Here is a 10,658-nt window from a genome sequence, read left to right on the forward strand (position 1 = left end):
GATAGGGCAATGAAGAAATTTGAGTTCCTCAGTCCTGGTTTCCCACGGCTTAAATAAGATGTAAGGGAAGTTGACTGATATTTTTAATCCAGTAGAATGTAAACTCATTGAATTCAGGGACTTTTATTTTTCCCTTCTATGCCACACACATTAGGCACTTCACAAATGTTAGAATTGTCTTCATGGGGGGGGGGATGGACAATATTTTACTCTAACAGCACAAATCTCGTGGTTCCCAGAAATCTAAAAACACAAGTCAAACTTGTGGGAAGACCTACTTATTGAGTAGAGAGGCAGACTCTCTTTACCTAGGGAGCCCTTAAAGCAGCAGCTTCAGGCTATTGAAGCCTCTCCTAGAAATAGAATAGGAGGAAACCTATCTTATCCATTCTATTTTGAGAAAGACATTGTCAAAATTGTTGGCCTTATGTGTTAGCTTCTTTCTTCTGTGTTTTGCCACTGTATGATTCCTGCTGTCCAGGTATCATGGATCCAGACAACAAAGTACAGTGCCCCTATGACCCAAATCATTTCATATCAGAAAGTCGAATGCAGTACCACCTGGCACAGTGCAGGCTGGTGAGTATTTCTAATCTAGCTCCCTAAGTCATAGAGTATAAGCTCTAGGGGGTGGGGGTTGGGGAGAGATACAAATGGCATAGGAAAAGGGACAGTAAGAACTTCTTTATGCCCCTTCTAACAGTAGGGCTTTCTTTTCAGAAAAACCCAAAGAAGGCAAAACAAATGGCTAGCTGCAAATATAATGCTCGTCATGTGGTCCCTCATAAAGACCTTCAAAAACATGAGGATACCTGTCCAGACAAAACTGGTAGGCAAGATCTTTACGAAAGGCTCTCACTTGGCTGGAGAAAGACCATTCTCACCCTTACTCTGAAGTTCAAAGTTAATTGAACACTGGAAACTACAATTTCCCTCAAAGAGAGATTCAAGTGCTAAAGCAAAAAGTCTAACATTTTTAAAAAATGACATATCCAAGGCAAGAAATTTAACTTTGCAGGCTGCTAGGTGGCGCAGTAGACAGAGCACCAGCCCTGGTGTCAGGAGTACCTGAGTTCAAATCCAGCCTCAGACACTTAATTACCTAGCTATGTGGCCTTGGGCAAGACACTTAACCCCATTTGCCTTGCAAAAAAAAAAAAAACCTAAAAAGAAAAAAGAAATTTAACCTTGCTAAATTGTGTTTTAGTTTATCGTAACTTTCAGATCCTTAATGCTTTGAAATTTCTTCCCTTAGATTTTGAACCAGTATGAGCTACAGACTTACCACAAAGGTCAAAGTGAGCCACAGGTAAGAATAGAGAAGCAGGCTATGATCAGTCTCAAGGTATGTTTTTAGCTCCTTGAGTCTTATTTAAAGTCTCTTGGAAATTTAATGCCTTGGCATAGGGATAAAATAAGTTGATCAAGTAGAATCAAACTTTTAGAGTGTACCTGTAGCAAGTTCAACTGGCTTTGACAAGGAAGAATTTGAATTGTTTTGAGTTATTCTCAGGTTAGATGTTTCTCTTATCAGATCTTTCAACCAGAACTAGAAAATAAATTTGCAAGTAAAATCCTGCCTCTATAGGTTAACAGTATAATTGTCATATGAATGTACATTTATCTATAGAATCTTTCAAATAATGCCTACCTAAAAGTTTTGGGGCTTTTTTAAAAATTATATTTATTTTTATTCTCATCTTATACAAATTTTTTTTACATTAATAAAATATTCTTGTTTACAAATAAACAAAATACCCCTCCTCCCCCATGAATATAGATAGATTTGTTTGGGCAAAAAAAGTAAAGGGGAGAGAAATTAAAATAAAAAATAATAATAGTAATAATTGTAGGTATGGCCAGGTGGTGCAATGGACGAAGCACCAGCCCTGGAGCCACGAGCACCCGAGTCCATATCCAGCCTGGTAAACCCAACAATCACCCAGCCGTGTGACATGCAAGCCACCCGATCCCCACTGCCCTGCAAAAACGGAAAAAAAAAAAAACAAAAAAAAAGACCCAAAATAAAATAGTAATAATAGTAGGGGTGGCTGGGTGGCAGACAGAGCATTGGCCCTTGAGCCAGGAGCACCTGGGTCCAAATCCAGCCCCAGACACCCAAAGATTACCCTGCTATGTGGCCCCAGGCAGGCCATCCAGCTCCACTTGCCCTGTACCCTCCCCCAAATAATAATAAAATGTGCTTGAGTCTTTGTTCCAACACCAACAACTCTGTCATGGGTGGATCTCATTCTTTATGATAAGTCCATCACAAAAGTTATTTCTATATTTTTCCACCATTGCCATTGCTGATCGCAACTCCCTCCTTTCTTATTTCTCCACTACCATGTACTCTATTTTCTCTCTCCTTTCACTATGACTCTGCTGTAGGGTCGCTAAGTGGCGCAGCAGACAGATCCCTGGTCCTGGGGCCAAGAAGCCCTGAGCCCCCATACCACCCCTTAGGCCCAGAATCCACCCAACCCTGTGGTCCTAGGCAGGCCTTCCATTCCCAGCCCCTTGCGAGAAGTAAGAAAGAAAATGTGTTATATCTGACCGTTCTTCCCCCATGGTCCATCCTCTCCTCCTTTATTCACATCCCCACCCCTTCCCCCTGTTCCCCCCTCCTTCTTACTCCAGATGTCTATACCCCATTGAGTATATTTGCTGTTTCCTCTCCTAGCCATCTCTGAGAGCAAAGTTTCCCTCATTCCCCCTTGCCTCCCCCCTTTCATATCATTGCAATAGCTCATTGTAATAAAAAAAATCTTATGTGAAATAGCTTAGACTATTCCCCCTCTCCTTTTTCTTTCTCCCATTCCATTTCCCTTTTTTTCTATTGACTCCATTTTTATACCATATTTTATCTTCGAATTCAGCTTTCTCCTGTGCTTCAACTATAAAAGCTCTCTCTACCTGCTCTATTAACTGAGAAGGTTCATATGAGTATCATCAGTGTCATTTTTCTATGCAGGAATACATGCAGTTCATGCTCATTAAGTCCCTCATATTTCCCCCCCTCTCCACCAATCTCCATGCTTCACCTGAGTCCTGTATCTGAAGATCAAACCTTCTGTTCAGCTCTGGCCATTCCAAAAGGAACATTTGAAATTCCCCTGGTTCATTGAAAGTCCATCTTTTTCCCTGGAATAGGACATTCAGCCTTGCTGGGTAGTTCATTCTTGGCTGCATTCTAAGTTCTCTTGCCTTCCAGTATATTGTATTCCAAGCCCTATGAGCTTCCAATGTAGCTGCTGCTAAGTCCTGTGTGATCCTGACTACAGCTCCACGATATTTGAACTGTGTCCTTCTGGCTGCTTATATTTTCTCTTTGACTTGGGAGTTCTGGAACTTGGCTATAATATTCCTAGGGGTTGGTTTTTTGGGATCTCTTTCTCGGGGGGATCAGTGGATTCTCTCCATTTCTATTTTGCCCTCTGCTTCTAGGATATCAGGGCAATTTTCCTGTAGTAATTCTTTGAAAATGATGTCAAGGCTCTTTTCCTGATCATGACTTTCAGGTATTCCAATAATTTTTAAATTATCTTTCCTAAGTCTGTTTTCCATATCAGTTGTTTTTTCAATGAGATATTTCACATTTTCTTCTAATTTTTCATTTTTTTTTTGTTTTGAAGTATTGATTCCTGATTTCTGTTAAATTCATCAATATCCCTGAATTCTATTCTTTGTCTGAAGGATTTGTTCTCCTCAGAGTTTTCTTATCTCTTTTTCCATCTGGCCAATTTTGCTTTTTTAAAGCATTCTTCTCCTCAATAACTTTTTGAACTGTTTTATCCATTTGACCTAAGCTGTTCTTTAGCATGCTATTTTCTTCAGCATTTTTTTGGATTTCCTTGACTAAGCTGCTGACTTCATTTTCATGTTTTTCCTGCATCTCTCGCCTTTCTTTTCCCAGTTTGTCTTCCAACTCCCTCATTTGATTTTCAAAGTCTTTTTTGAGCTCTGTCATAGCCTGAGCCCAATTTCTGTTTTTCTTGGAGTCTTTAGATGCAGGAGCTTGTGCTTCCTCATCTTCAGACTGAGTATTTTGGTCCTTCTTGGGCTCATTTGCAAAATATTTCTCAATAGTCTTCTTTTTGTTTCTCTGCTTGCTCATTTTCCCAGCCTGGGCCTGGTTTGGGGTGTTTCTTGAGCTTTTGGGACACTCTCACAAGGGTCTCAGTGTGTGAGCCTCTGTCCTCCCTCCTGGTCTGTGAATGACTATAAGCACCTCCCTCTGCCACGGGGCTGAGGTTGGGGGGCCCCTGCTGTTCTATGGAGGGGGGGGGCTTAGACTGCTATCAGGATCTGAATGTGGTCAGAGCCCCAGAATCCTGTTCCAGAGGCAGAAGACAGAGCTCTGAAGTCTCTCTTCACTCCCCTCCCTCAGCTCAATGGGCTCATGCTCTGGGGGTTCCTGCTTACCAGCTCTGCCTGCTTCTATTTCCTGGATCAGGGCTGGGGAAAGACCATGCTGCTTGCTGTGTGCCCTGAGGGCTGGGCTCTACGTGCTCACTCTGGCAGAGGTCCCCCACTGTTCTCCCACTTTGTGCCTGGTGCTCCCTGGGGTACAGCTCAGGAGACTCCCCCGCTGCTGTGAGCTGAGACTCCCAGTGCCCTAGGGCTGCCTCAATGAGGCTGAGGTTCTTTGGCTCTGGTGGGCCACCCCTCTGGCAGGCCACCTCTCCAATCCCGGGGAGCAGAGCCTTTCTGCTCTTTTCCAGGTTACCTTGAGTGGGAGAACTGCCTCACTGGGACCCTTTGTGGGTTCTGTCTCTCGAAAGTTTAGTTAGAGTCCTTAGCTGATGAATTTTATCAGAGAGCTCCTAAGACTCGATCCCTTCTTGTCGCCATCTTGGCTCTGCCCCCAGCAAGTCTTGGGGCTTTTTTAATCTGGAAAATGAGTACTGAACTAGAAGATCTCTAAATTCTGCTTAGTCCCAAATCTAGAATATTTTGGCAAAACATAAAAAGCAAGAATGGGAGCTTTACTACTAGAGAAAGTCATCCTAAAGTCTTCTAAATTATATTCGGGAGAAAATCTCTAGCCCTAAATGTGTTCTTTTCTAGGTCTAGTAAAATAAGAAGTGAATTTTTTTCTTCTAAAATTTACCCCACAATGGTCCTTTATAAGAGGCAAGGGGATATATCAAGAAAACATCTAGACTAAACCAAAAAAAATCTAGAACAACTTGAAGAACTATACAAAATAATGACCTGAGAACAATATAATCTATGAACTTAAATACTAAGAACTGTAGAAAATGATGGTCTAAGACAGTGACACCAGCTTGATTTACCCTCTAACTTTAGTATATAGGTTTTGTCCTAAAAGTATTTTAGTACTTCTAATATCCAAAGGTATTGTCATTTCTCTTTATTCCCTCTTCCTTCTGTTCTTCCCCCAAGAAATCCCAACCTAAATAGTAAATCTTATTAAACTTAAGTTTCTAGTTTTAAAAATACCTTCTTATAAGGCACCTAGGTGGCACAGTGGATAAAGCAGTTCAAATCCGGCCTCAGACACATAATTACCTAGCTGTGTGGCCTTGGGCAAGCCATTTAACCCCATTGCCTTGCAAAAAAAAAAGATATTTAAAAAAAATACCTTCTTTTCCTAGTATCTTATTTTACAGTGGAAAGAAAAAATGAGAACGGAAGAACCAAGGGCGTAATCATAAGCCTCCAACCTCTTAAAGTTTGTCTTCAATCTCAAAAGGGCAGTACCATCATAGAAGCATGGCTTAACCCATATTGATCTAATCTCAAGATATGACTATTTGAACCAAATTTCTAAGTGGAAGGATGTATATAGCATTGGTATTCAGAAACTCATTGTTCTGCTCCAAGGTCATGCAAAGGTAGCTAAAGAGGCTCAATACCATGGACCTAAAACCTGAAAGAAGGTTTTAAGAGGTGTTTCACATAGGAAGACACAGAAGTCTTATTCCTATTTTCTTTGTTAGGTTATAAGGCTTATTAGAGCAAAGTCCCAACTGGTTGTTTTTGCAATAAGTTCCTTAACTTTGTAAGGAAAGACTTATTTGAATTGGGGGAAAGTAGTAGACAAATGAATGTAATTATAAAACAAAAGACAAGTTTGTTTTTTATTTCCTTAAAGTCTGCCACTCTGAGGGGATTTTTTTTTTCCTGAAGATCAAACCTTTAAATCAGGAGTTTTATATGCTGATGATTGGGTTAGGCTAAGTATAGTCAGAATGATAACAGGATATTCAAGAAGAATCTGCTTTTTGGTATGCATGAGGTTATAACTCATGGTGAAGCTAGGGTTCGGTTTTAATGTTTATTGATTAATTAAAAAAATATCCACCTGATATTTTCATCTTTCTATACCTTTAGGGGAAAGCTTGCAAGTGAAGAACCAACAGAAGAAGGCTTAAAATATTTAACATTGGCTTTTTAACTTTGGATTTTTAAATTTTAAATGATTTTTTTTATTACTGTTGGCATCATAAACTGTTTTTAACACTTAATAAATGTTCTTATATGCCTCAATGTCAGTAAAAAGTTCTGTATTGTCTATACCTTATTCTGCCATCCTCCTTGAAAAGCACTTTAAACTTTGAAGATCTCATTTTATATTTAAGTTCGATGTTTGGCTTATTCTAAGGCTTGGCTGAAGCAGAGAAGGTGAGGGCCTGAAAACTAATCTATTCTAAGAACATTCAGTAGTAACAATTAACTACCCTTGTTTTAATCAATTATATGTAGAAGACTTGTTTGTTTTGAGGCAATGAGATCAAGTGATCTTCCCCACCTCACAAACTAGTATGTGTGAGGTCAAATTTGAACTCTGGTCCTCCTGACTCTGTCTACTGTGCTATTTATCTGCTTGTGCCCTTTTTTTTTTTTTTAAAGAGAAACTTTTTTGAGTAAATAGCCTGATTCCAAACAAAGAACTAATTAAGCAGGGTTACCTAACATGCCAAACTTAGTCGTTACTTTCTGAATCATTGACCATCTGCTCCTATAATAAAAACTTGTACTTTCCTAGTGTTTTATTGCAATTACTATAATAAGTATTATTACTTCTATCTGCAAGGTATTAGACCAAGAACTTGGGTTACCAAGATAGATTGGGGGCAGGGAGAAGTTAAATGTTTCTAGGTATAACCTGTCTCTTCGAAAAAAATTCTAAAGCAGTTAACTTTTTCCCCCCTATGTCAAATTCTGAGACAGTCTAAGTCCAAATGCTGCCTCTTCAGATATTCATAATCAATTTATTCCCCCCACTGTAACTGAAACTCCCAAAACTTAAATGTGGTAGCCAAATCCTGCTTTAATAATTGAATTCTCTCCTTAAGTTAAACTGAAATCTACTGTCCTCTAATTGTTAAATTTTAGTGCTTGTTTTCAATTCAACTGATAAAGTAAAGCAAACCCATGTGGTCACTCCTACTCTCTAGAGGAGTATCAATATCCCTTGTTCCTTCCATTGAAAACCATAAGCATGTGGTTCCAAGTCCCCTTCCCACATAGATCACCCACTGATGTGGTTTGACCACGTTGGCTTACTTTAATATGAGTCAAACAAGAGGTATTTGCTATATATCTAAAACCAGAATGTGGCTAGTTTTAATTTACAAATGTTAAGTTTAAGGATTAGAGAGCTTCTATAAATGACTTGGAACCTGAGAAGCAGAACCCCCTTCAGTTTTCCTGAGAATTAAGACTATTCCAGAATATTCTAGGCATCTTGACCTGTATCTTGCCACTGGACTCTCTCTGAAGGAAAGAGAGAAGCCAGTGAATTTACAGAGCTCTGGCTTAAATCCATTTCATTTGTAAGTCAATCAAGTTCCTGATGTCATTGGTGTTCAAAAACCAAGGACAAAGGACAGCTAGGTGACACAGGGGATAGAGCACTGACCCTGGAGATAAGAAGAACAAAGTTTCAAGTTGGGCCTCAGATATTCGACACCTGTTATAGCTGTGGGACCCTGGGAAAGTCACTTAACCCCAATTACTTAAAAAAAAGATGAACAACAATATCCAAAGAGCAGATGGCTTCATGAGACATCTGAGATTCCAAATATGCTGATTAAATAAATGGACATTGGGAGTAGGTTACTAGGATACAAGGAGATCTTGATGTACATTACTAAATTGCTTTGGCCTTTTTGTTTGAAGGTGTTTCTATTTAAATTTGTTTTCTTAGTTACCTTGGTGATGTGTAAATTTCCCTTCTCAAAATAAGTCCATTGTAAGTCCTCTAGGTAGTTTTATCTATAACCTGACTTATGTAATTCTGATTATGGATATATGAAAAACCTTATAAATTTGGCTCATAAATAAGTGTTCCATGAGGGAAGTAAACTGTTCATTCCCCATGTAGCAAAAGGAATTGGGACATCTAGTGATTATGTGAATTATTTTAGTTCAACTTCTTTTCTATTTACTTATGGGACTAGTTCAAATTCTGTCTTGTGAGAAAAGTTTATTCAATTGTGAGAACTGGGGGAGAAAACCTTATTATGTTTGAACCTAGCCTTGCATAGCTGGGAAACTGGATCTCTTCTACCTACTGTTAGAGATCCTTAGCTAAAACCTAGATTATGCTGACAAACTCAAATCCAAGGATTTATGCAAGGAATTTTCTCACAATTGTACATCTCAAGAAACTCGTATATCTTATTTGAAAACCGATCTCATACTAATCAGTTATTGTTTCCAAGTTCTTTTGATTGTTTACAGATACTTGGAAAGGGAATACCCTTTTCTTATTTCAGGAAATTGTACCCACTTCCAACTTGGAAAATCCCTGACCTTCCATCCAATTAGAAATCAAATAATCTAATGTTGTTTTGTTTCCTTTGTTATTTTATGTATAAAAGTTTGTTTTCTTTCGTATTTAGAATTCAGTCCTAAACTGAGGAGGTCTGGTCCCAGTTTGTTGAGTAACTAGCACATAATATTCAGGAAGACTGAAGTTTTGTTTTCTTCGTTCATTTCATCTTTACCACTAGAGTGGTAACCTCAAATTTTATAATATGCTTTCATCTATCACTCATGGTGGCATCCTCAGTAATTCAATAGACATTTAAAATGAATATCCTCCCTACTCCACCTCCATGGAGATCAGTTGCTTTCTCCATTAAATGACTTGTAAAAGTTGCAAAGCAAGTATCTAAATCCAGCTTATTAGATGTCGATTCTAGTATTCTTTGTGCCCTATCCTAATACCTTGCTTACCTACCTGTAAATGTAAATACATAGTCCCTCTTTTTAACCAAACTATAAAAATTTATTCCTATTTTCTTTTGTTAGATTTAGCCCATCTCTCCACATCCCAGTTCTCTAGCTTTCTATTAATTGAAATTTTGAAAGGACTATTAATTTGATGTTACATAAGTTTCCTCATTTCTCTAGATCTCTGATTCTGAACACATTAGGGCAGAGGAACAATAATAGGCATCCCCCAACTTGGATGCTGATTTCATATTTAATAGACCAGGCCCACTAATTCAACATAATCAATAGCTGTATAGCAATTACAGAGGCAGCATGGAATGGTGAATTGAGAGCCCACCTTAAAGGCAGGAAGACTTGTGCTCATATTCTCCCTCAGACACTGGCTGTATTACTTCACTTCTCTGAGCAGCTCTCTAAGTCTACAAGTTGCAGAGGAGGTGTCTACATAGTAAGAGGTGTTTCATCACAAGTTCAGGTTCTATTTCTAAAGTAATTATATGTTTTTAGAATAAAAAAAAGTTTTTTCTTCTATTTTGCTCCAGAACTTTTCCACACTACAAGATGTACTACATACAAGGCCACCAGGACCATCATTTATTTGTTTTTTTTTTTGTTTTTGTTGGGTTTGGTTTTTTTTAGATTTTTCAAGGCAATGGGGTTAAGTGGCTTGCCCAAGGCCACACGGCTAGGTAATTATTAAGTGTCTGAGGTCGGACTTGAACCTGGGTACATCCTGACTCCAAGGCCGGTGCTTTATCCACTACGCCACCTAGCCGCCCCCAGGACCATCATTTAAATCAATGTATTTCTAGCATCAAAAGTATAGGCAAATGGTTCTGGAAAATTCTATTCTACTATGTAAATTATCTGGAAGTTTTTTGCATGAGCAAAATCAATGTAATTGGAATTAGAAAAGCAGCTAATTGAGAAAAATAATTACAGCAAACATCTCTGATAAAGGTCTGCTATCATCAGCATAGATAATTGAACTGCTATTACACATAGGGAATTAATAGAACTATACCAGGAGCTCCCATTCTAAATGGGAAGACAGTATCATTATGAACAAATACATACAAGATACAATCGGAATAGGTGAAAGTAAGCTCAGAAGGGAAATCACTAATAATTGGGGCAGAGGGGAGGTGCAACTAGTCTGAGAAATGTTTCTTGAAGAAGGATTTAAGATGAGTTTTGAAGGAAGCCAAGGAGTCTAAAATGTGGAGAGTTAGTAGGGGAAAGTGTTCCAAGCATGGAAGACTGCTAGGGCAAAGGCATCCACGTGATAGATAAAAAAAAAATCAAACATACCAGTAAAACTGAACCTCAGAATGCATAGTGGAGAGCACTATGTAAGAACAATGGGAAGGTAGGAAGGGGGCAGTTTTTAAGAGCTTTAAATGCCAAACAAATTGGTTAATATTTGATTCTAGATGAAATAGGGA

The 10,658-nt window shown here is 38.7% G+C and overlaps 1 protein-coding gene across 1 annotated transcript; it reads left to right on the forward strand.

The window, feature by feature from the left end:
• The first annotated feature begins 486 nt into the window (after positions 1 to 486).
• Positions 487 to 6,394, forward strand: GTSF1L (gametocyte specific factor 1 like). Its single transcript, XM_074220726.1, has 4 exons — positions 487 to 579; positions 721 to 829; positions 1,256 to 1,309; positions 6,361 to 6,394. The coding sequence occupies exons 1-3, from the start codon at positions 487 to 489 to the stop codon at positions 1,270 to 1,272; spliced, it is 219 nt and encodes a 72-aa protein (XP_074076827.1). The 3' UTR covers positions 1,273 to 1,309; positions 6,361 to 6,394.
• Positions 6,395 to 10,658: the final 4,264 nt, after the last annotated feature.

The sequence above is a fragment of the Macrotis lagotis genome, chromosome 2 (assembly GCF_037893015.1).
Source record: "Macrotis lagotis isolate mMagLag1 chromosome 2, bilby.v1.9.chrom.fasta, whole genome shotgun sequence".
Classification (NCBI taxonomy): Eukaryota; Metazoa; Chordata; class Mammalia; order Peramelemorphia; family Peramelidae; genus Macrotis; species Macrotis lagotis.

Coding starts and splice junctions, on each gene's coding strand:
- GTSF1L (XM_074220726.1), top strand. CDS start 487: ATGGATCCAGACAACAAAGTACAGTGCCCCTATGACCCAAATCATTTC. Junction 580..720: donor ACCTGGCACAGTGCAGGCTG/GTGAGTATTTCT, acceptor CTTTCTTTTCAG/AAAAACCCAAAGAAGGCAAA.